Here is a 26862-nt window from a genome sequence, read left to right as displayed (position 1 = left end):
AATATTGAAAGAAATACTGATACTCTAAAATGATGTAAAGGTAGTAACTAAGTAAAACAAAGTAAAGATTAACATTTTTGGAATATAATTGATTGATTTTACAAGAGCGCAAGTTTTGATAGTTGAGATAACATTTGTTCATTCGCAACAAATATCGGAAGTTTTATTATATTCTGGAATATTTAATTCTGGAATATTTTCTAAGTACCAATTGACTTTTGAAAGTCTGACATTGGTCCTACACCATTGTCCATTGAAACTGGCCACTCGCAGCCCTGCTGCGTTGTGGTTAACTTCTGTTAGAGATCGCCCATCTCCATCTCACAAGATATTCCTACACCCCAACGCCATTTTTTGACAGGTACCAATGCGCGTACGTAGGAGGGATTAGCGTGTAAAATCGAGACGTGTGTGCCGCTTCTTTACGGGCCTATAAGCGCAGAGAGAGCCCGCGCTAGCAAAGGAAGGGGGGAACCTCTTTCACTTCGTTCATTGGTATTTTATTATCGGCATCGTCGACCGAGATACTCCGTCCTTCGAACGAACTATTAAGACTGGGGATGATAAATTTTTATAAAGCTATTCCACCGTTAATAGTCACTTACTTTTGGTCAGGTTCTTTTGGAACCTGTTTTTTAGTGGGGCCGTAGGTAACGCATGTGCGACTGCGTTGTACTTTCGTGACTGGTTGACGCGTCTACACGCGCAACATATGCTTGTTGCCGAATTATCAATCAATATTTTTTTTCTGAGTAGAATACCATCCTTAGCCGAATCTTTGACATATGATAAACGATACGTAAAATATTGGATTGCATTTGAATATATTGTACTAAAGATAGCGATAAATTTTATGTGCTATTATGTCCATGTCTCTCTTTTAAGTAAGAAACAAAGATTTGTAGTAAAACAAAATTGAAATTATTTTTTTTATTCTATTACAACTTCTATTTTTCTTTCAATGATTTTAGATTTATTGCATATATCGCACATCTTGCTGATATCACATTACTGAAGTTAATCTCTTGTTCTCTCTAATCCTTTTTTTATATATTCTTGTGTCTTCTTAAACTTTTAATATTTAATTACATCTTTAACTTAACTTCAAATTCCTTGTCAGAGTCTCCTTCTCTTTTTCAATATATCTGTTTCTCTTTTCTTTATTTCTTTTGTTCGGATGCATAACCATTTGAGAAAGAAGTAATTTTTCTTTTGATGCAAATGTGCGAATGAACTATCACATCAAGAAATCGGTCAATGATCTTCGGGAAAGTCATTGGTCTTTGGTTCTAACAATTTAAGGATTTGAATGATCGTATTCTCATAAATCTCAAAATTCTTTCAAAATAATGTATCTTACCTGAGCGAAGGCCTTTCTCGGCTCTCGAGCCGAGATTTTGCATCTTTGATTCGAGATAAGTATCTCCCGTCCGCGCGCGTCGAACCCGATGGTGTTTGACGAGGGGCGACAGGATGCGTGGCGGCGTGAATGTGCAGCGAATCTTTCTCTGGCTGCCTCTTTACACTTGTTTGATCTGTGAATGTGCAAGTCTCGCACTCGACAACGTACCTCCCTCGCGCAGGACCAGCGTGAGAAAGCCGAAGACATCCAGAAATTATTCAGTTAGGAGAATTATTTTCTGAGAGAGAGAGAGAGAAAGAGAGAGAGAGAGAGAACGGAAGTATATTGTTTTTTTAAATAAATCAATTTTTTAAAGAGGATTTTTAAAAAAATATTTTATATATTTATAAAAAAAGAAAAATCTATTTTGGTTCACCCTCAAACTTAAATCTAGTGATTACTTAATATTTTCCTTCACGCGATTATAGGATTACTATTATTTGAAGAACGATCAGTCTTTGGAGTTTTTAAAATAATACGTCAAGATTTCAAAAGCAGAATTTAATTATTTTAAATATAAATAAGTATCTCATATGCATCTTTGATTAGGAGATCTCGCTCTAATTTTAGAGGATGTTTGAGAACAAATGAGATTTTATATTTAACTTGCGTTGTCACCTAACTAAATTTCGAGAATAGCGCGGGTAATGCCGAAATTTATTCGAGTGAGTTGCCACTAAGACTAAATTGTTTTGTTGTACTTGTAGTGGAATGCTGCACTTTAGCGCAAACCAATCTCGCAAGTTCTTCGAGGATCACCGTTTCTTCGATGAACCCAGAATAAATTCCTCTCATGCCTTTACCCATCAGAGACGCGGTAACGCAATCTCAGTAACCAATAGCGTTGGTAATCTCCCCACTATAAATTGAGTCGAGCAACGGGCTAAGAAGGCCCGAAAATATCCACGAAGCGTAAAACGTAGGTTCTATACGTATACGCGGAGGCATAGGCACCAAAGTATATAGGGTGTACTGAATAATCAGTAATCCATACAAATAAGATATAGTTTTAATAATTAGCTATCTGCTTATCTTTTTAATTTTTCTTATTATATGTTTATTAATTTTACTTCCTAAAATATAAATATTATGACATTAATTTAATTCCATAAAACATATTATTATTATTATAATGCTAAATATTAATGTCTATGTATTAATGACGTAAAATATATAAATATCTCTATTATAATTAAAGAAATTATTTTTGCTTATTGTGTATGTAATATTCAGGACTACGCAATGTAAACTATATTTCCTTTGTTCAGGGCTCCCATCAGTTAAGGACGATGTGGTCCGTTTCACAATGCGGGCGCTAATGTCCACTTACCGAGCAGAGGCCGTGAGGCCTCTAGAACTATTCGGCTGTTTTAATGCTTTACTGCGGCCATAATACTTCTCTTCTTAGTTCAAGTCAGGTAGAGAAATACCAGCGCAAGTCTATCTTATGATCAACGATACGTTGTAGCGTGATCGCTTGTATCAAAAATTATATTATTTTATCCCATATAAAAATAATTGATATACTGTTCTTTTTTGTAATTGTATTTTTATACAATATAATTTTATGATTTTGATTGAGATTAATTTAAAATTTACCATAAATAAAAAATGATGGAAGCAAAATATTTTTTTTAATTTTGTATGTAAAGAATGTTAGAGAATAAAACAAATATTCAATTATTTATTAGTGTACAAGTGATATATTTTGTGTGTTAATTATAAATTATATATTCAGAATTCACACGTCAAAGTAATTTTAAGGATACATGATGTGCAAACAGTGCGTGTCTGAATACTAAAGGAGAAAAAATACGACACGATTATGCGCGAGTAGATTGCACCTGCAAAATAATGAAGCGCATAATGAGGGGTTTTTGACTCGAATTTCCGTTGATTTGCCGATCAGCGCAAAGTACTCATTGGGTGGTCTCTCATTACAACCGTTTTCTCAATGACTCCATAGCGCAGTCGGTCAGAAACATATGGTTCTTGGCGGTTGATTCACGATGACTGGCCCTACAGAGGCCAGTATTGTATATCTGACGAGTGATTTTTCATGGGAGCGGTTCGTCAAAAAATTTACCGCCGTTCCGCAATTAGGTCCCAGCTTTATAAAAACACCGTTCAATTTAGAGTGAACACTACTTCGAAGTCGAATTGCTGCAGCCGAATAGCTACGCAATGATCTAATTTTGTAATATTTCTGGAATGAACTTTCTAATCAATAATAATTCTGCAAATATATTAATACTCTGCTAAGAAAATGATATTCTGTTTAGTAGAAAAAAAAGAAGAAATAAGAATTGAGTTCTTCGAATTTTGTTAAAAAAAAAAAAAAAAAAACTATCATCCATTATTTTCGCGTTACCAATGGCGATTTAAGTGTAATAAATCATTCGTATCCATTTCTCTTCCACCTCAACCACCACCTTTTCTTAATGCTTACCCATCTTCACGCAACTCTCGTTTGAATACTGAGCCGGGTAAACAACGAGAGAAACAAAATTAGTAATCATACTTGGAAACGTCTCAAAATGAAATACCGGTCTATATTTCTGAGAGAATTCGACGCTCGTTGAACGGGCACAGAGGGATACTATTTTCAAGGATATTATCGGATCTCTTCTCGCTCTAATAACTAGTGGCTCCTGCGAAAAGGGGTAGCTCTCGCAGTACCAATCTTACGGACAGAAGAAGCTGATAGGACGAAAGAGGGAATAGATAGACCAGCATGAACTGTGTGGCACGTGGGATGGGGATACCAGCAATTATCATTTCTTGTAGAAGTCAGTCGGTATCGTCACAAACACATAGGCGGTTTTGCAACATTCGGGTCCTCATTGTGGCGTGGTTCCTCGACTACCTTCGTCCCTCTTTTCCTTCTACTAACCCGTCTCTCCTTCCGCGCTCTCTCACTCGTCGGCTTTCCGCCCGCTCCATCCGCGTACGCTGAAACAAAACGAAGGAGATGCACGGCGCGTTCTCAAGGATAACGACTATGAGGCCTAGTCAAGAAGCTAAGCCGGCGGCCATATTGCGGACAATTGAAATCGTTGCACCGTTCTTCTTGGTACATATAGTCGTGACAACTTTGAAGTCGACGTATCACGCACGTCGCAACTACGAACGCAGATGCGCGTCGCCCGAGGGCAATTAATGCGGGCTCACGTACGTCGTACCCGGAAGACGGGAATTGCGGGCAATTAGATACGTCCCGAAGGAGCGGGCACTGCGGATCTTGCGATCCCTGTCAGAACGCGGAGCTTCTTTTATAATTTTTCAACGAATAGTAATAGTGTGTCAAGAGGTTTTTCAATTTTTAAAACAACACGATATAAAATAATAATCCGTTGTTTACTTAAATATTAGTAATATAATCAATTTATTATAAATAATTTTTAATTAAAGAATTGTTATACTAGATAATTAGGCATATTTTTATAATATTTATTAGTATGGTAACTTTTTTAAAACTATATTGCAAAAACTTTCTATTAAAACACATAAAAACCGATATTTATAGCTTTATAAGGTAAAAATTATATTTTATGTGACATTTCAAATATTTTTATTCAATCGAGCAAAAATGTGACTGGTCAGTTACATGATTTCTACATTCCAACCGAACAAAGAATACATTTGGCGCATTTAGAACCAGAACTTCTTGAGGAAAGAAAGAGAACTCAGTAACCTGATGCCATTGGAAGCGGTGCAACAAGTTCGGCACCAATATATTTGAAACCATGAAGTGGGAAAGATTATGTCTGTGTGTCATACACTTTGTAAGATGGGTTAGCAAACTATAACATACCACATATTAAAAATACATAGTTAATAAAAGTAGCATGGTTATCGAATTTTTTCTTCTATAGACAACAGTTTCTTTTATAAAATTAAATACATCTTTAAATGTTACAATCACACAAAAACAAAAGAAATTTTTAAATTATGATAAATAAAACAATTAATTAGCCGGCCTTACTTTTAATGGCAGGCCATCTTTACTTGTGTGTAACTCAGATAAATTCTCAACGATAATTAAATTGGCGAATTGTCTCTCGAGCATTTTCAAGTCGTTTGTTACATCGCGATACACATTACACTTGTCTGAAAGCGCGAATCTTTACGATCGTTTCTTGTAACGGTAACGATTATTCGCGGCGCGCAGCGAACATAAAAATCTCCACCCGGACAGAATAAATGTAAATTGCCGAATTTCTTAAAATGGCGGGAAGCTCGGATCGGGCGTCGCCGGTAATGGAACTTCGACACCGCCGAGGCCGGCTGCGATGGTAGGGAGATGCTGTGGAGTGGGTCTCATCGAGGATGAGGAAAGGACTTAGACGGGCTGAGTAGGACCGAAAAGTTGTCCTGCATGGTCAGAGCGAACCAATCTCATTTAGTACTAGCATACCTTGCTCACTCACCTCCGGGCCTCGAATTACCACCTTCGCTCCTTCTCCCTCCTTCTTTTTCTCTGTTTCTCTATCTATCTTTTCGTTCTCCCCGCATCCTTCCTTCGTAGAGCCGTCTCTCCGTCAACACCCACCCCACTTCAACGTTGATCATTATCGCCAGACATTCCGAGATGCATCTACAGTACAAATGCAGCATTATCAAATGCAACTTTGGCGTTTGTAAATTGGAGGAAAATAGAACAACATGAATAAGCAATCTCAAGAGATTGTAGTTACAATTAAAGACTTGTTAGTTCTTTGAGCAAGTCGACGCTTTTTTTCTTATTTGAATATAGCAATATCTATGATAATTACCGCTCAAAGAAATTGATTAATTTTTTATTTAAAAAAAGGTAACAACAAGTTTCATACAAAAATGACAAATTTTTATACACACTTTAATTCATTATTTTTCTTCTTTTTCTTTCTTAATTTTTTATTTTTCTTCTTTTTCTAAGAATTTCATAAATGATATTATTTTTTTTCATAGCATATTGTTAGATACATCTGATAAAATATGAAATAATATTCTCTGAATAATTGCTGATTTTTCGTCGATTTGAATCGTAACGCTTCTTCGCGCTGCGCAGGCCGTGTTAACAAAAGTTTAGTTGAAAATGAACTCTCGACTGGTCTCATCATCACCGAAGTGCTCTATCCGCCCGACTCACCTAACAACGCCAGTGCTTCCGCACGTTGCTCATGCACTAGAGAAACCGTGTACAGTTTCAAAGAAATGAAAGAAACAGAAGCGGTCGACGTTGATGAATGAAGCTGATGAATCAGATATCCCCCGTGAGTATCCTCGAAAGGCCTTTCTTTACGATCGCGGGCGTCAAGATAAATAGGTCCTTCTTTTTATTTTGCCTGATATACTCGAGGCAGCTATTTGGCCCTCAATGTATGCCGGATCGAACGCCCGGATTAACTCCAAAGGATTTGAGTTTTCAACCAGAGTCTGCACATGATATTCAGATTTGACTTTGCTCAAATGTCGTCAGGTTTAGATAATTTTTGTTGCGTTGAAGAATGTTTCTTGAATTAATTGAGAGAGTTTTTTCTGTAATACTACACTAAACTCGTTTAGTTGGTGTTATTTAATTGACATTTAATAATACATCTTAATTATGTCAATTTTAGTGGTTGGCAAATATTCACGAGAAAAATTCAACCTTCTCAGCTGCAAAGTATACATATGTAATGTAGTGTATAAAAATTTACAAAATTAAATAATGACAATTAGTTAAACTTGATATCAAGTGGCGATACCATAGTAAATGAATTTTCGCGCGACCTTTCGCTCGAAACTTTCGCAGCTATTATACCTATTATATCAGTCAATCGTACTTCTTGTGATTCAATCAGTACGAATTATCACGTGTCCGACGATAACCCGCTACGCTATTCGCCGACGTTCTATCACACGGGTATCTTCACTAATTGGGATTTCGCAGGATCGTAAGATGGTTCGTGCAAGAAAAAAAATATAAAAAAAGCATTTGCGACGGCACGGGAAAGGGCGTGGGTCCTAGCACGGTATGACGCGATAATGCGGTACGGACCCCGTCGAAGGGGGGTAGGGATGGTAGAAGCCAAACGGGTGAGAAAAAGAGAGACAGAGAGAATTGAACGCGCAAATAGGAAGAAAAGAAACCAGACGAGGTGACGAGGAGAAGGAAGAAGAGGGGAACGGATGGTCCTGCCACACTGACCTTGACTAGGCCCGAAGTTGAGGTGGGTTGAGGTGCTGCCGGGCCCTCTTGTCGTACCTCTCTCTTTACCTCTCGCCCTCTTGAGATTCTCCCTCCTGTGCCCCGCGGCACCGCGCGCACAGACGGGCCCCACCGGGCCTGCCCTGTAGTTCTGCATTCGCAGACTCCTCCATCAAGGACATCACAAAAAGTACATTAGACGAAAACACGTTGCCATTATACCGCGGCGTACCGCGAGCGAGCGAAAACGCTACGTCTGCGCTAAGGCCGGTGTGCACCGACACTGCAGGCCCAACGGCCCGCCATTCGGGCCCCCGCAACACCGCCAAAAAGGCCCACGGACATCTCCTCTGTCTCTCTACGACTCTCTACGACTACACCTGAATTAAGTCGCGCTCGCGACTTCAACAAATTGTTTCGATAAAAATTAAATTTATAAGAAGGAAGTTAATACCAATAATGAGTGCGGTATCTGTTTTATATCTATTTTAGATTTTTAACAAATTTTAAAAATGCAAAATTGACATATTAGATAATTATGTAACAAATAATTAAATTTGCCGTATTATTAAATTATTTTATTACGTGCATTATTTATTTCATTTATTATATTATATCATGTTTGAATCATAAAATATTAATAATAATAACGTTGCATTAATAATGTCATACCGTTATTATGTGTATAAATCATATATTGTTTTATGGAGGAGATTTTTGCTTTTTCGGATGTGTTTCGAAAAACTGGTTAATATGAAGAATCGTAAACCCGATCAAGTTGGGACCGGACTTACGTGTGCCCAAGAGATTAAATTAGAAACAGCTAGATATAGCTAGTGATTGTATAAAACAATAATAAGATTAAAAGCTATGATTTACGCTATGAAAGAAGGAGAAAAAGTCTCCGTGAGAATAAAGAATAATTAATTTTTTTTTTAAATAAGAAAAATATTTTATTACGATTATATACTCAAATAAAATAAGAAGTCGTGATGATATCAAAATTATTTCAAAATAACATCATAACGCTTTTTCAGAAATATTTTATTATTTTTAATTATATTATTTTTGTTTGAAATTAGAAAACGGAAAACAATATTTTTCAGATTTATATATATATATATATATATATAAAATTAAAGTATATTATAGATTAAAGTATATTATATGAATTATTATTAATTTATTGATTTGTCGCTCATTTGATTCATTGAATTCATTTGGGCGTTGAAAATCTCGAGGTGGCGAAACGCGCCTTAACTACCGTCTTTACTTCTGACCCTCACAGTGCACCTCACCACTCACTCTCTCAAGATCAAGGTCAGCTCTCAGGAGATGACTGGACTCTTTAAGCGACGTACCTTTTCTTCGTTATCCGCTACGTTTCTCACTCTGACTCATACATGCAAGACACAAAACACACATATACACATCAGGGCCTGCTGTAAAAATATTTTACACGGAAACACTCGTGCGAGAAACGACGCGCATAATGTGAGCTTTAGCACGCAACCTTGCGAACAAGATAATGTAAAAATCATAATCTGTAACGGAATGTCATTATTATGATGCTACGTCTTTTGCAATCATAGAAATTTTAATCGTCATTAAAATATATTAATTTAATTATCGATTATGATAACAATTGAATATATTCTAATGATGTTTAATCAAGAAAAATTATTAAAAGATATTAATTAAAATTTTTGAATTATATATTAAGGTAAGAATAAGCTTCCTTTTTAGGAACAGCAATAGCTCTTTATTAAAAATTCCTGCAAAAAAAAAACTCTTTCCCGATGCAATCATTTATTCTTTCTCTTGCTGTATTAATTCGCAAACGAGCGAATGACACGCAGTTTCTCCTCGCAGCACTTTCTCATGTTCAAGCATGGGAGAGCAACGCTCGTTTACAAATCTAAATGCACATAACGGGTAATTTACGGTAATTTCGATGGGATGAAACGTCGTGCTACCGACTAGAACGACGCTGAGTCTAGTTAAAGCTTTCTCCAAAGCGACCATTAAATACCTGTACTGGTTGCCGCGTATCTAATCCCCGACGCACTTACACATGCTCCGCATCATCTGTGCACAATTTAACGGATTTATTATCCGCTCCGATGTTACATCGCGCGTGGGCGACCCATCGTCGCGTCGACGTTACCTTCATGACGCAGCCTAATACAGCTTTATGTTTCCAAGTGATTCAGTAAGCTTGCTCAACATGAGTAACCAGTAAAGTATAATGTAATTTCGTGTTATTAATATATATATGTTACAGTGTATTAAACGCACCACAAATAATGCATTTTAATAGATGCTTTTTTATTCGTGAGAACAATAAAATGCTACTTACAATATTTATATAAGAAGACCACACATATAATTATTATTAACTCTATAATAAATATTAAAAAATTTAAAACATATTTAGAATATAAATATATTACAATCTCCAAGATACTTGCAACGATCTTACATATACATACATCGTAATATTAATAATCGTAATATAATTTATATAAAATTTTTGCTTGTTGCGATGACATAAAAATTTTTCTTCTAAAAAAGCACAAGCGTAAAATATCCTCTTAAACATTCTTTAATTACATTATTTATTAGAAAAATAATGATTTATTTTAAATTTGGAAAAGAACAAAGAATTAAAACATTTTTTGTATACAGTGCTAACATAATTTGTCTAAAAAAATATTCATAAAAATCTTTAATCGTGTATTATACACAATATGTATCTAGAGTATAAATGACAGATTCTTTTACGAATTTAAAATCGCTTTATTTGCAGATGTTTCAAGGAAAATAGAAGCGTATAAAAGCAAAATTCCTATTAGAACTTCAGTTTTTGATTATCCGGGCAGACTTGTCGCGTAACGAGTGGCAATGAGTGATGGCCAAAAATAAATGTAACCGGATTTTGCACGTTTTACCCGATGAAGTTGTCGAGATTCGTGGTACCGGGACAACTCCCATTGACAAACGATAGACTGTGAGCCGCATTGTCAGACAGATCGATTGACGCGCTCGTCAATTTGTAAATAGAATTGATAAAACGCCCCGTCATGCCTGACGATAGAATGACTTTGCCAGCGTCATTACTACTAGTGCCATTGCGTGTACATATTTCTGCGATGATATACGAGAAATCTCAGGTCATTGAGACATATTTCTCATTCAATTTCAGTGACTTCAGTACTTTGCAAACTTGTAACTTATAAGAAAACAATTATGTCTCTTATAATAAAGCCTGTATATTTTTTGTAATTAAAATATTAAAATTTATTATTAATTATTAAATTATCTTTACATACACATATATATTATAATGAACAAGATTGGACATTCAATCTTAAATTGCAGAGTGCCAACTTTTAACGGAGCTTTCAGAGAGATATTGTTAGGTCCATCTGTTTAAGTACACTTGGTGAATTAAATTTTATAAGAAAATATATAAAACGTGTACCCGTAGGCGTTGCCCACATTTCGGGTATAATTCACAACAAGTCCTTGGCATTAAATATGTAAATGCTTGACGATCGGCAACGCGGGCATTTAATTCGTCGGTGAATCGCCAATCGCACGGGTATTTCGTCAATTGGATTTCGAATGGCGTTCCATGAAATCATTGGCCGGTAATTAGGTTGCGCATAATGACAACAACCAGACAAACAAGGTTCGTTTGTGCGCAAGAGGCGGACGCGACATTCGATTAAATTATTATTAAAGATTGATTCGTATATTTGCGCACGTTGTAGATGTTTACACAAATAAATTTACGATCAATAAAATGAAGAAAATGACATTGCGCAGATGATGCAACAAAATAATCAAAATTTTTAAAAATAAATTTGTGCTCATAGTAAGAATTATAATATAAACAAAAAGATTTTGACTAATTATCTAATACTTCATTTGTAATAATGAAAAAAATGTAATATACTAACTAATGACCATTATATTATAAAAAATGCAGAAGAAATGCAGAATAAGATTTAAATAATTGTATAATTATAGTTTCAATAAAAATATGAATACATGGACTTATCTTTGATAAATATTTCTTATCATGCACTTGAACTTTGCGTTCTTGAACTTGCATTGCATATATTCCGAGAAAATGTGAAGTAATCTTTATTCGCACAAAGCATACACGTCAAAAGGAAAGATAGATAATATAAGCATCGTTATCATAATACTCGCAAGCAGTGTTATCAGCACTAATATCATTCATTTGACTTCTATTCTTCCACCACAAAATAGCTTACTGATATCTAGTAAAATTTGATATAACTTTTTGGCTAATAGTACAGATTTCTATGTAACATAAATGAAGCTTATGAATGATGCAATGTGGAACAACAAATACGTAATATTTTATTGGACTTTCTAACGGTGAAGGCAATTTCTAATTCTGATAAAGAATATTGCGAGGTGAAACGTCTAGGTGGTGGAGAGGAAAACTAAAAGGCATTACAGTTTTTGCTTGCGCAACTTGCGAGTACTAACGGCAACTGCCGCACGTACATGTACGCATTTATCATGTACATACATGTGCTTACACGTACGCGTAGCGGATCGGGCACGTGTATGGCACTTACGTGCCAATGACTATAAACACCCGGAGCGATTGCTGAAGTAATTTGTACTGCGCGCGTGTCCAAGTACTCGCACCACTTGCAGTAATGGATATCGAACAAATTTCGAGTACCCAAGGATTCTTCTGAAGCGATTTCTTGCGTAAATCGCTTTTAGCTTTACCGTGCCGATAATAACGTTATTATCCGACATATTGGCGCGTCATTTTGCGGATGCCAAGAAATTGAAAGGAAACGGCGCGAACGTTGCCATTATCAACCATTTCGTTCTTTAATGCAATACTCCATATATAATGGCATTTTCGCTCTGATATACGTTATATAGAGATGATCAGCATATACGATCTTCAATATATTTTTTTACACATACAGTATTCCAAATTATTTCGTCTCAAGTTTCAAAACTGAAGGGAGTTACATTTAAAAATAACAAAATTTGATTAAGTAGGCATTGAAACTCTGCCGGAGAATGTTGCTTTATCATACTGTTAGGACCAGTTTGAAGTTGCTGTTTATCAGCTGGTTCCATTTCGAAGAAGAACTATAGAAAAACTACAATTTGAATGTTCCGGGTTCCGAAGAAGAAGTTCGACAGCAATTAAAATTTGAATTTAAGTTAATGAGATGTGAAAAAAATTCTTTTTCTTTTAAATACGAAATAAAGATTTATGGAATATTATCAAGTTATAATTATAAATATTTAAATAAAATTTTAATTATTAATTTTAACAAAAGTTCCATTTCATAAACTGCATATAACAATACTAATTAACACGAAAATAGCAGTCCATTATTTTTTGTATATGTTTTAATCCATATGAATCGAAGGGAATAACGAAATAACTCTTGCTTAAGAAACAATTTTTTACCTGATGTATTTTTAGATACAATCGATGTGGTACATTCAGGCAAATCTCTTAGAAGCCCATACCTCCAAATATCCTAACAGAGAATATACCTTCTAGGCATTTATGTGTGCGTCAACATTAATGCGTGTGCACCCACGCGCACAGGCAATGTATTCGTGCAGCAGTTCACGAGTTTGCTTTTGTGTGAAGCTCGCATGAAGGCGGAGTCGATGCTTAGAGAGCTATAAAAAGAGAAAGCTAGACGGTATCCTACTATGCGTATACTCGTATGTAGCTGTAGTACGCTCGCAAACGAAATCCATGTATTAGTGGGTAGCTTAGCGGGGCTAGGGGGGGCTAGGCACATATGTAAATGTGGCATGGAAAACGCGCTTCAATTCTTAATTCTCACTCTTTAGCCATATTTTAACAATATTTAAATTCAAAGTGCATGGTATTACAATTGTAAGTAGATTTTTTTTATTTTGTCTATATTAGAAAAAAGGCAAACTGACAAAAAAATTTATTTAAATTATTTTCTTCAACGTAAAAATTAAGTATTATTTTTTACTTCTACATTTTTATGATAATTAATGTGAAAAAACTGTGCATAAAATTACAATTATTCCTGCATGTTTAAACAACGTATATTTTCTCGAATCTGCGAAATCATTGCATCATTAGAGACATGTGCCTGGCGTACGAATCGTGTTACTCGTGAGAGAGCGCGGCTGTAAAATGCACAACATGCTTATTTCTAAGAGCGTGCACACGTCGCTTTTAACAGATCGGTATGCCGTGCGCCTAGAGCAACGACCAGCGTAATTATCGGGTCTACTCCCACCCACCTCTCACGAGTCCACAAGTCACATTATGGCATGGCAATGCCACGCCGAAACCACGGCTCCATGCGCACCAACGGCATAACGGTGACCCACAAATTGGGCCTTTACCGAAGAAGGAAAATTATCCGTATAGCTTCTCGCGGTGAGCTATTCCTCGGCGTCAGATCTGTGATCATGAATAAATGACTCCTATCGTTTTCCTGTTCACGATAATACGTTAAGGATATTGAAAAGACGATTATTTCTTCCATTATATATAGTGAGAGTCAAACTCAAACGAGAATCTAAGGGCTTTCAGGGAACCACGAGCAGAAAAAAAATTGGGATATTATCTTTTGATAATGCTATGCTATAAATTTATTTGAGGAAACCATAAGCTATTTGAAGAAAGTTAGATAATCGTACAAACACGCGAACTCATAATACTCTCTTCTCATTTTAATATATGTAAATGTATTAATAGAACGATATTACATATTTATTTATACTTGCAAATTTTTTTATGTGCTTTTTCAGATATTTTCATAATATTTAAAATATCTGATCTTTATAGCTCTCCTCAAATATTTCTCCTCTAGCTTCGTATACTTAAATATGGAAAACTAATATTTCTTAAGTGCAGATTACAATACTATTCAATGCTCTTATTTACATTCTTATACCGTTCATTTGCATCAGAATGTACTCATGTTCTTCTTGCAGACTCAATGGAGATCAGCGATCTCCTTTAATTTCACCATCGTGCTCGAAACGATAATCGAGTTCTGATCGCATCTCCGATTACAATTTTGTCGAGTATTGCTGACTCGAGTTACGCTATCTCCGAGGTAACCGAGTCCTCGAACAGACGGTCATCCTTAATCGTTCGATTGAATCTAATTCGCCTTCATGACTATCTGTGTCGCCGTCTTCGTTGCCGGTTCAAGGCCGTCGCATATTGAGGCGCGTCTAATTCGTCTCTGCACGCGGCGTATCCTTTGACCGGGCCACAAGTAAAGTAATAATCGTGCGCGGCTGGGCTCGCAACTACGATATATTTTAAAGATTCTTCTGATCTTATCGACTCTCTGCCGAAACTTTCGGCAGAGGGTACTCAGGTGTCCACCATCTGCCGCCTTACGGCGAATTTAGCACCTTATGCACTTGTGTTCCGTCAGGATGAGTTTGCTTGCCACTTCTCGGCTTGCAATAACCGGAAAAGATAAAGTTATAAATATTACGGTGTGTATTTTAATTATTACAATCTAAAACCAAAGTGTTGCCGGCAAAATCTCAAATGTCAAAAGACTTCACGACTTTTGAAAATTTTAATTTGTGAATCTTTTAAATTTATATATATATAAATTACATATAGATTGTTAAAGCAAGCAAACATGAAATTAAAAAAATAGATCAGATTATTGATATGCAAAATAAAACTAAAATGTAACTACTTTTACAATGCTGTTTCTCATATTCTCTCAAGCGACAAACAAATATGGACTTAAGCAGTTTTCTCGATCGAAAAAGTTTAGAGCTACTCGCGTATTATCGCTCGTCAGAAGCACGCAGCCGAGTAAAGAATAATTTCAGATTTTCGATAGCAATCGTCCATTAATTTGCCGCAATAGAGAACAATTTGCGGCTCGACCTTTTTCTCGCGCGCGTGTTGCTGCAGCTGCGAGTGTCACGGAAGCCCGATCTTGTGTGCCGTCCTGGAAAAACTCGAGAGAGAGAGAGTCCGCTCGTAACACGCGCGCAAAACGCGTCGTAGGGCCAGACAGAATTCTAAATTTGCCTCAAGCGACGTGTCAAAGCGGCCTACATTTCCGGAAGCGGCGACGGTGATGATGCAACTGTGAAGGAGAAGCGAAGCAGGTGCAGGTGTGCGCTAACAACGCGACTGAATGGCACATGCAGTGAAGATGAACGAGCTCGTTAGTCCTGATCTTTTACTTTTTCTTAGATTTGTGAATGTTGCTAGACATAAAGAATGATGGCATAAAAAAAAAACTCGATTTTTACAGAAGACGGTGTTTTTTTTACATACATATGCATTACATATTTAGTTTTATCGTATATTTTATGAAAGAAAGAACTGTATCTCTTAATATTTTCAATAATTCTTTGTAATTTATTGCACAAATAGAAGGAACAGTGAACTACAAGTTTGATAATAAACATGAACGTAATTTTATTTTAATTGCACTTGCTCGACGATATCTTTTCAAGTACTTGCCATGAACATTCCATCGCGCTCATGTAGTATGAGAACCGCGTTACAAGTAAATCTTATCGCGCTATAATACCCGGCGTCTCGTTTAATGTGCGCGCTCGATGCGGCTGGTGCATGGTAACGAAAATACCAGCGGAAATGCAGGCACTGAATAATTAAAGCGGGAAACATAACAGCGTCCAAGAGAAGCGCGCGTCGTTCATCCGGTTGTTAAGCAAAGACTTTCGGCTCTGTATATTTAGCGCGACATCGATTCTTCCTGAAGAGAGACGGCCGGCTCGACAGTGTTCATTATTCAAATAGTACATTGCAGAAACAGTCTCTCTCTCTCTCTCTCTCTCTCTCTCTCTCTCTCTCTCTCTCTCTCTCTCTCTATAAAAGAGATCCAAGCACTTTCAGGAAAAAAAAACTTTGATGATGATTTGTTTGTAACTTAAATGAGGAGATAATGCATCACTATTCATGAGAAGATTTCAAGGAGCAGCAGAGTTTTTAATTGTATTTGCGAGAATCGGATTTGTGATATTGATGAACTGAGTTTCTGTCTTTGTACTTTAGAGATTTGATTCGTAAAACTGCATGCATAAATAAAGACATGCTCTTTTGAATATCTAAGAAAATATAAAATTTGCTCCTCTTGTTATTTATAAAAATCTTAAAAATAATAAAATCATAAAAAAAATTATTTGTTTTAAATTATTATTTTTTTTAGAGAAATGTTCCTAAATAAATGATTTAATTAATTAGCTAATTAAATTTAAAAAAAGATATTTATTTAAACTTATTATATTTATAAAATATATCTCTTTAATCAATAAGAAGTTATTCTTGTTATTTATATAAATAATGCGAAACTGATGCAAAGTTATGGTGCAGACATCTGACAAGATTGTATAAAATACTGTTTTAAGATGAGAACTGTATCAACATCCGTCGATAAAACAGAGGGTTAATGTATCTTTTCGTTACTGAAGGTCTGGTCAAAGTGGTGCTGTACCACCATAGCTGCTGATATAACACACATCTATAGTTATTTTAAATATTATTTAATTACCTAACTAATATATTTTTACAGAAGAATAATTTTATCTTATCGTTTTCTTCTATCTGCATGCTATTTCTGAGTATACACATAGCTTCACTTATATATAAGCAGTTTCACTTATATTTTTTCTACTTAAAATAATATTGGTACATAATTAAACTTTTGATAATAAAAAAAGATTGAAAAATAAAAATCTATGTACAAAAAATATAGTGTTAGTAAATTTCACGTAGATAATTTCTAATTAATTACAGAATTTAATTAATTACAGAATATATTAAACAAAACTTGGACATTTTCAGTATTATTCTTTTATTATTACTTTTTTTAATTGCTCTATAATACTTGTAATATTTTTATTTTAATATTATTTTAATAAGAAAAAGATGCAATCTTAAAACATTGAAGAAAAGACAATTTCTCTTTAAGTTATAAAGTTTTATTTATTTTTTCAAATATATAACATCTTTCTAATATAGATAGAAAAGTGTATATTAATAAAATCCTGCCAAAATCCATACAGATTCATATAAATTTATCATTGACGAGCCAATTGGCAATAGACTACTCAAAACAATTCTAGGAAATATGGCAAGAGAGCATACGTCAGTAAAAATAATTATAAAATTCTAAAGTAAACTATTGATTTTAAAAGTAGATTTGTTAAGAATTTTCAATAAAATTTGAAATAAAAACAGTCATTTAAAAACAAAAAGAAGAAAAAATAAATTGCAAATTAAAACTCATAAAAATTTAAAAATATTTGTATTATTTGATATGGATAGGATATATGGGGAAGAAATTTAGACCTTAACATTGTAAAAGAAACGTCAAAGATGACTAGTGTCTTTTGGCACGCAAATCAATACGTTCAGCATTCAAAGAAGTTAGTGATAGAATCTCTTCTGGCTAACTCTTGTCAGCCAGAAAATTTTGCAAATTTCACAAGGAATATTACAGCGAATCGACGCTGGCCGTTTCGCTGGCAGAATTTTCGGGGTAGCGGCCGTTTTATTTATAGCGGAGGAGGTCGCGATGCCTTCTAAAAGCTCCCCGACTCACCAGTATCACCAACCGTCTACACCGAGCTCGTCTTAAACCGAGCAGCGGATTTTAAAAATCATCCGCCGATATCGATCGGATCTATAATTCGAAAGGAAAACATCCTTTGAAAATCGGGACTGGTTCTCCGTCGATGCGATAATTGGATCTTGTTTCTAGAGCCCTCTGGGAAACGAACACGTGACTTTTGTACCGCCGCAGCTGGGTAACAAAATGATTGATTTGGTGTTAATATAGTGGAGTTGAAATTTCACGTGTCGCGCAAGATTAGAAAGTGCTTTATTGATAGGTAGATTGATCGAGGATCCTGCACAAGTGTATAGAATACAGTGATTAATCATCGTGTGTGTTAGGATTAATGTTCCTCAGAATTGCTTATTGGATTACAATGATTTTACGGCCAAAAGTCTGACATCTTAAAAAATATTGAAAACTATTGATCTTAAAAAATATTGATATGTTTAATATTATAACTTATTTTTACAATTCTTACAGTTTCTTATTTAACTAAAATTAAATGCTTTTCATTGTATAATCAAGTACAGTTAGTCATAATAATACAATAGTCATAATGTAATCAAGTAAAGTTAATTTAAAACATACACACACACACACACACACACACACACACACACACACACACACACACACACACACACACACACACACGCACTATATATATAAAACTTTAGTGTTTGATTTTAATTTAATTTAGTGTACTGTTCTGCTTCAAAATTAAAGATCCATAAATGTTCTAATTTTTTTTATTCAAAATACAATATTTCAATAATTATTGCGAAATTTTTGTTGCTATTTTAATTTAACTTTATCTAAAAATTGATGTTGATGCGTCAAGGTCAGGGTTACAGATTTATGTGTCTGATATACTCTTAAAGACGTCACGGACTGCTACACTAACTTGTCGGCATCGATCCAAAGATCGGATGATGTGTGAAGCAGCAGTTCCTAATTTTCAGAAGACATAGAGTAGCATTCAAGATTATGTATCTTCTTAAAATATAACATAAATTCAACAATCTCAAATTCATCAATTAAATATGTATTTATGTTGTTTACATCATCAGATAACTTTACAAATTGTTGGTCGGTTTTTTGTTAATTTATAATTTGTTAAAGCGAAAAGTTTAAAAACAGCATTTTTACATTTTCGTAAAAACTAACATTTGGAGCAAAATGAATGAAACTCAAAATCTATTCAGATCATATTAAACATATCATAAACTTGCAAATTAAATTGCATTAAAAATTTGAAAGTAAATTAAGAAAAATTGTTTTTATATTTTATAATAAATAAAATGATGTCAAATATCATATCATATATATGCAAAGAAAGCTTTTGCCATATTTAGTAAACAATTCTAATAATAAGAAATTTTCAATTAATAATTGTAAAAAGCTATCGTCTATCGATTATTATGAAAAGTGATAATCCTGTTTTTTAAATCTTTGATTGAGTATCCGAATTGTCGGTCCTGTTTCGATGCATCTATTCTACATGTGTTTTGTGTGTGTGTGTGTGTGTGTGTGTGTGTGTGTGTGTGTGTGTGTGTGTGTGTGTGTGTGTCGTGATGAGTACGTTAAATGAAGACATATGGTAGGTCGTGATAAATGCGGCTTCGAACTAGAACTCGACGCCGAATCTCGCGCCGAAAATCGACGGATTCACGAAGCTGACGAAAGCTGCTTCAGTCGACCGGAGACGTGTGACAGATCTCTTCCTCTTCTTGATATCAACGAGCATCGCAAGATCTTGGATTTACATCAATCTTTTAATTTCTATCTTCCAAGATGGCACATCTACGTCCAATGAGACATTACAAATCTTTTGGAAGAAGAAGGGTAAACATTTATATTGTTTTAAATCATATTTATTACATTTTACATATAGCGTTTTTATTCGTTGAGTTAACGAATCAATGTGTGCAATATTATCGATTACAAATCTATTTTTGACACGAAAGGATAGAATGCTAGTGTCAAAAATAGCAACTGTACTCTTCGGCTTTTTATTAAAAATCCTTGCGATTCTTGTAATAATTACAAAATGTATCGTAATATATTTTTTTTCGAAGATATCGAGATCAGAATATTTAATGTGTGAATAGAGATTTATTAATAAAAATGAGGGTATCCTATAATAATGAAACAGACATTGCATGTATGAGACAGATCGATATTGTCTGACAGGTACTTTATTTAATAGTTGTGATATTTCCATTGGGGAAGCCATTTATTTCTAAGGCCGTATTACAAATAAATGTTCATGAAAGTGAATACCAATTCGTATCGTAAGCATGCGCCTTCTGTCTTTGCTAGCACAATGCTCTTAAATTTTATTTTTGCATCACGTGACCGCGATGAAAGGAGCTGCCGTGACGCTCGTATAGTTCGCCAATCAGTTATTTATGAACTGCGATTTCGAGATCGAAGCTATTATCCCCATATATCTACAGGGTGTCTCAGAGATCTCATATTTCTTTTTATTTGCAAATTAACAAATCGAACAATTTCAAATATATATATATTTTTAATAAAATAAATTTACGAAACATAAAATATAAATTTGTGAAAATTGTATAAATGAAGGTTAAAAGATTAAAAGTTAAAAGAAGAGTCATCTCGAAGTAATACAAGTTGTGAAATGTAATGAGAAATACGGTAATATTTGCAATAACCTTTGGCGTTGACTGCAAGAACCTTTATACTGCAGAACCGAAAGACAAGCAGACTAAAAGCGAAGGGGGCGACACGTGCACGCACTCCCTGCGTGACCTATATAGGTGACCCAGATTTGCAGTCAGATGAAATCGATTGCAGAAAATAGCTTAATTCTTCCATTAATGTTTCTATTAAACGTTATTTTATTTTTATTGCTATTATCAAAAAATATGCAAAATTGTTTAATAAAACTCTTTATTATATACGTTAATAACACTCATGTGAAGAATATTTACAGAAAATAGTTATCAGGAAATAATTATCAGATGATACTATTGCCATTTGCGATTTTTTATAGTGTAACTTTAAATAAAAACAATACTTATTGTTGATAGCAAGAAAACTATATGATTCATGATTGAACGGCAGTACAAATGGTAGTAAACAAGATATATAGAACAAAAAATATGAGTCGGCACTGTTCAAGATAAAAGCAATAATTTTTTATATACGTAATTCCCTCTATTTATAACATATGGCACATTTATACAATCACATCATGAATAAAAAGGGATGAACTTTAAAAAGAAATCAACATTGTTTCATTCCAACATATTGTGGACGGTAATAAAAGCGACTAACCTGGTGACATATAAGAATCAAAACTGATAAGAGAACTCTGCGTGTTATTCATCATGCGACACTATCAGCACGTAAATACCTGTTCATATCTGTTCCAGATAAACACAATTCTTTACAGGTGTGCAAAAAGAAAAACTTAATTTGTTACATATTATCTTACATATCATAGCAATATGCTTGCATATAAGAATCGGTTTACACAAATTAACTGCATTACATTTTTATTGATTTATTATATATAGAGTAATCTCGTTAACTTGACTGCAGAAAGATCACGTGGTATTAGAAAAAATATATAAACGTAAAAAGGAAAATATCTGAATTTGTATGCTTTCTAAAATCAACAATTTTTATTCGATTTTTGCACTCTTGCACGATGCACTCTTTTCCGACGATTCTATCCCACGACGTCGACCGGTTATATTTGAGCGATGCTGTATACACATACACCGGGTAGAACACGTTGCCGTCAGGGTGCAGTGGCCTGGCGTTGTCGTGTGGGTCGCACTCCGGGTGGTTTGCGGAGGAGGACGCGGCGTAGCGGAGCGGAGCTGAGAACGGAGCACCCCTCGGATCGATATAGTAACGGGGGTGTCGTCCGACCATCCTCCAGTGGCGCCCGCACACGGACGAGTCACAAAATGGCATTGCTAGAGAAACAGCCCGGCCAGAAGGCGCACACGATCGCAAGGACTATGTAGAGTCAGTCTGTGCAGCACCTCCGAACATCACTTTCGCAGTCTTCGCATCTACCGTTACCGTGAAGGCTCGCAGCAGTGAAAGCTCGTGGGGATGAAATAGCGTGTTGCGGATAAACGTGATACAAGCCAAGTCGTTTAGGGGATAATTTTTTTGTTTTTAACACGATCGAAAAAATTCTCAAAATTTTTCGCAATTTAGAATTTAAAAAAATTTTTTTGTACACTTAGTGAAATCGGAGTGATCTTATTGAAAAAAAAAAAAAAACGCGTGGTGTATAAGTTCAATATTTTTAAAACAAGGTGTGCTGCCTCATGTTGAGGGAAAGAAAGGATTGTCAAGATGGGAAAACGTGATTTATTTGGTGCTTGGATAGAATTTTCTTGGTGCGGGAGAAGGTTCGTAAAGAGTACTGTGCGAATAATAGGATGAGAATAATAGGACGAATGCAGGCGTCTGCAGGTAAAAATTGACAAGGCCGATCTGAGTTATTTGATCGACCAGCGAATTGGAATGTGGTAACTGCACTCGAGGTTGCACGATGTCGTTGACCTGCTTCCAGGCGCCACGATACTGTGGTGTATCATTAGTTTAGTAGCTTTAGTGTGGATTACGATAAAAAATTTTGATTTGCAAAATGGATTTAATGGATTTAATATTACTACTATTTTGTTGACACTTCTTGAGGATTATTTTTAAGGATTAATGAAAAGGATTAATGTAATGGCTTAACTGGACTGAAAAAGTTTATTGATCTGTAAAGTGAATCTAATATAACATTTAGTGAGTTCTAATATAACATTTTATACAGTGTCAAAAAGAGAAGAAAAAAGCTTGAAACAATTTAGAAAAATAAATTAGAAGTTAAATTGAAGCAGATATTAAAGATAAAGGCTGTAAAGGGATAATTATAAAGACTATCACTCTTTTTATTTATTTAATCGAAAATTAAAATTAGAAAAAAGTAAAATGAAAATGGAGCATACTTTGTGTAATACTTAAAAAATTTTCTATGTTGAAATATAGAAATAAAAACATTGTAAGTTTCTGGATATATATATATATATATATTCAAAGTTCAGATTTCTTTATTATATACATAGAACTTTTTATTCTAAATTAAATTTTCTTCTGTAATTTCACAAGATTTTCATCAACACATATATTTTCTCATTTACTATTTATTAATATATTAATTTAGGGTATCGAAATTCAATCGGACAACGAATTCGAAAGTACGGATTTCTAAAAGGGTCAACAGTATCGATTATCTAGGAATGAAATTGATAATTTAAGAGATACTTTAAGAATCAATTTCACGTTTCCTCGAATTGCTGCACTTTCGACTGACTGATGAAGTAATAATAAGATTATTTGTGAGTTATTTCTGTAGGATTAATTAATTATCCAGATAGATAAGGTGATCGGGGAGTTGCGTGACGCTGGGCGCGTAATTCTCTTTAAAGGTTACTTCAATACAATACTCTAATTTCTATTTTTTAATTTTAATTATATGTTGTCTATAGCATCATTTTGTTTTGTAAAGGCGGGGCATGTTTAGTAAATGAAAAATATAAAAGCATATTCCTTTCAGAATATTATAGTAGAATTACCAATGATAAATTAAATTTTTAATTTTTTAATGCATTTTTATTGCACTTTGTTTGCTATAAAAAATACAATTTATTTTGTGCATATATATTAGACATTTATTTTAAAATTTTATAATGTAATAAAAAGGATTTTATAAAAAATTTAGCATTATATAGTCACTTTAATTCTTAAAAAAAATATATATTTTTTTATAATAAGGAACTTTTATTTATAGATTTTGTATAATACTAGAATTGCTTCTTCTGAAATTTAAAGTATTACAGTATACTGAAAAGTATATTATATTGTAATTAAAAATTTTTATCGAAGTAACAAGAAACTAAGTTAATAATTATTGAAATAATATTTATGATGATAATATCAAAATTATAAATGTAAAAAATGTCAGTTTGCAATCGATTTCTTATCTTTTTATTAAAAATTTAATTGGTCTTCAAAAATTTAAATAACATCAGGAACATATGAAGAATTGATTTTTCCAAATACATATATCGTCGACTTCTGATATGATCTATCTTAAGGACTTTTTAACTACAGAAATAATCTATTGAAAATTTTATTTAAAACCACGAACAAACATTATTGTGAATTTCTAATTTAAAAAAGTTTATTATTATGCTATAAAAATATTCGTTTTTTTCTTATTCCGACACTTGACAATTTACAATCTCTAAAATAAAAATTAAATTCTAGAACAATAAATTTTTTATAAAAAATAATTCTTTTTATTTATTAATAATTTCTTTTTAATGAAATGATTTTAAATTTATTGTTGGAAAATTAACATTTGTACTAAATCTCAGAAAAATTTTGACATATTTTTTTAAAACAAGAAAAGGTAATATAGCGCAAGATTAATTTATTTAAAAAATTCTAATTAACTACAGATTTCTCAATTTCTGCAATATAATATCAAAATCTTCGATATTTTCCATAATGAAAACGAATCGAGTTGATTGCTGCGATTGGAATAAATAATTTATTCTGACGAGATTGACATCAACGAAATCCTGTCGAGACACTCATATTGGTTTGATGTTTATACAAAACGTGACCTAATAAAATTATCGAATTGCATAATCAATGAAATTTTCAAATCTACTATGATTATCGTGAATATTTTAAATGGTTAGGACAGATGCTGATCGCGTGCTCCAAGTAACGAAACTTTATATCAGTTGGATTATACAGAAACAGCGTATTGACGTGCATTTTCCATGATTATTCAAACCGGTCGAAAGTTAGTTTGTGATATTAGTTAAATTGTAATAGTTCTTTGTAATAGTTCTATCAAGCTCTATGTGAAAATTATCGGAAACCAGTAAAGATAATACCTCCGTAAATTAATATATCTTCACATAGATTTGTAAAATGTTGTAATTTGTCTATAATCTTCTTTGATAATAATTATTTATGTTAGGAAACAGTTAAAAATGTAAAATTTAATGTATAATTTATCTTGAATATCTTTTCATAAGTATAGATAGAAATTAGCGATATACAATTTATTATTCATTATCGTTAACGTTGATATACGAGATATTTTTATCTTCTGCTTCGTGCTTACGTGTACATATCTCGTTGCTATGTAATTTATTGATGCTTCGTGCTTACGTGTACATTTTTTCGACAATATGGGGCAGACAATTTTAGAAGGTGGCATTAACTTCTTCGTAGTTTCATCCACGTTTCTTTACAAGTAAATTTGACCAAGTTAACTGCAGAATGAGTAGATTTAGGAAATGGTTCAATTTCATTCCATTTTTCTTGTTTTAGACTATTGCATGATATATTTTTATATAAGCATGCAGCAATATATAGACCTGGAAGTCAATATTATGCTAAATTTAAAAGCTAATTTTTATCCAAAAAGCACTTTTAAGATATGTTTTAAGATATCTTCGAAGAATGATTGACTATAAGAATTTGAGATTTTATACATGTATGTATTTATATTTGAATTATATTTAGAAATTTCTTCAAACTTATATAAAATTTTGTAACACATTTATATAACATATTGAAAATTATTCTGAACTTTTCTTTTTGCTCCTTTTTTATGAATACTTTTTTATGAATACTGACAGTAATAACCAATGAAATTATATTATTACTAAATTAAATTATATATTACAGAAAGATTTTACGTTATTCTAATTTCTTTTTGATGCGATATCTCCGTAAATTATGCCTGCATTCGTCCATTACACTCTATTTAAATTTATTTTTTATTTATTATTTTTCATTATGATTCATTATGATTTTTATGACTGAAATCAAAGTTAAAATTACATTCTGCATCTTTTGCATAGGGATATTAGAAAAGTGAATATTTCGAATCGTATCTCTTATTGTTCGCTATGAACACGAAACACACCACTTGTCATCATGGGGTGATGATGACAATCTCTCAGAAGTAGATCAAGATTTAAGATCAAATATTTGGATGGCTTGCAAACGAAAGAGAAAAAAGTTTGAGATACGACGTACCTGAGGGAAGCTATTCGAAACTCTGTGCCACTACGCCATTCAACATGGCGTAGCGGCGTGAATTCAAATATCAGTGCAATATAGACAAGCTTTTTGATAAAGAATAAAAATAGTTATGCGGTAGCGTGGACTATGTGAGAGTTTAAAGTATTAGCCCGATAAATTTCGGCTCCGAATTGGAGCGAAGGCGGATTGAGCACCATCAGAAGAACAGCCTTGGCATCCATGGTGGTGAATCCCGGCGATGATCGGGTACAATCAACACAATTCCGGCTACAACAAGCTATTTACTCAGGTACACTGGATCTACACATGAATTTTTATTCTCTTTTTTTGTTATATAACAGGCAAGATTGATATTAAGAACATTTTGTTATTTTTCCATAAATTTATATCATCAATATGTAAGATAAATGCGTGGTTCTATTTAGCACAATATATATAATTTAAATATCTATTAAGAATTGACGTCACTCATCAATCACTAATAACAATTTTCTTGTATAATCATTGATATATCTTAATCTTTTTTT

At 33.7% G+C, this 26862-nt stretch overlaps 1 protein-coding gene and 2 long non-coding RNA genes across 10 annotated transcripts in view; 2 read left to right on the top strand and 1 right to left on the bottom strand.

Annotated features, from left to right (window-relative positions):
* Ca-beta (Calcium channel protein beta subunit) overlaps window positions 1-26862 on the top strand; it is an 89625-nt gene that overhangs the window by 40847 nt on the left and 21916 nt on the right. For 2 of the 8 annotated variants that reach the window (XM_089082478.1, XM_011632411.3), the window contains exons 1-2: window positions 22191-22623; window positions 26152-26624. The exons of the other annotated variants lie outside the window; for them this stretch is intronic. In XM_089082478.1, the coding sequence (XP_088938604.1) occupies window positions 26574-26624 (51 nt within the window). In that variant the 5' untranslated portion in view covers window positions 22191-22623; window positions 26152-26573. Of the gene's footprint in view, window positions 1-22190; window positions 22624-26151; window positions 26625-26862 lie in introns of those variants that run through there. 8 annotated transcript variants of the gene reach the window in all.
* LOC148935134 (uncharacterized) lies at window positions 3865-9598 on the bottom strand. The gene is made up of 2 exons (XR_016140645.1): window positions 5833-9598; window positions 3865-4354 (listed from the first exon to the last, which is right to left on the bottom strand). It is a non-coding gene; the product is annotated as an uncharacterized LOC148935134 (long non-coding RNA).
* Window positions 13875-21475, top strand: LOC148935133 (uncharacterized). The gene is made up of 2 exons (XR_016140644.1): window positions 13875-18494; window positions 19825-21475. It is a non-coding gene; the product is annotated as an uncharacterized LOC148935133 (long non-coding RNA).

Source organism: Pogonomyrmex barbatus, unplaced genomic scaffold, assembly GCF_055798465.1.
Source record: "Pogonomyrmex barbatus isolate J1 unplaced genomic scaffold, ASM5579846v1 scaffold6, whole genome shotgun sequence".
NCBI lineage: Eukaryota > Metazoa > Arthropoda > Insecta > Hymenoptera > Formicidae > Pogonomyrmex > Pogonomyrmex barbatus.
Note: the sequence above shows the minus strand (reverse complement) of the source record. Positions and strands in the feature narration are given on the sequence as shown.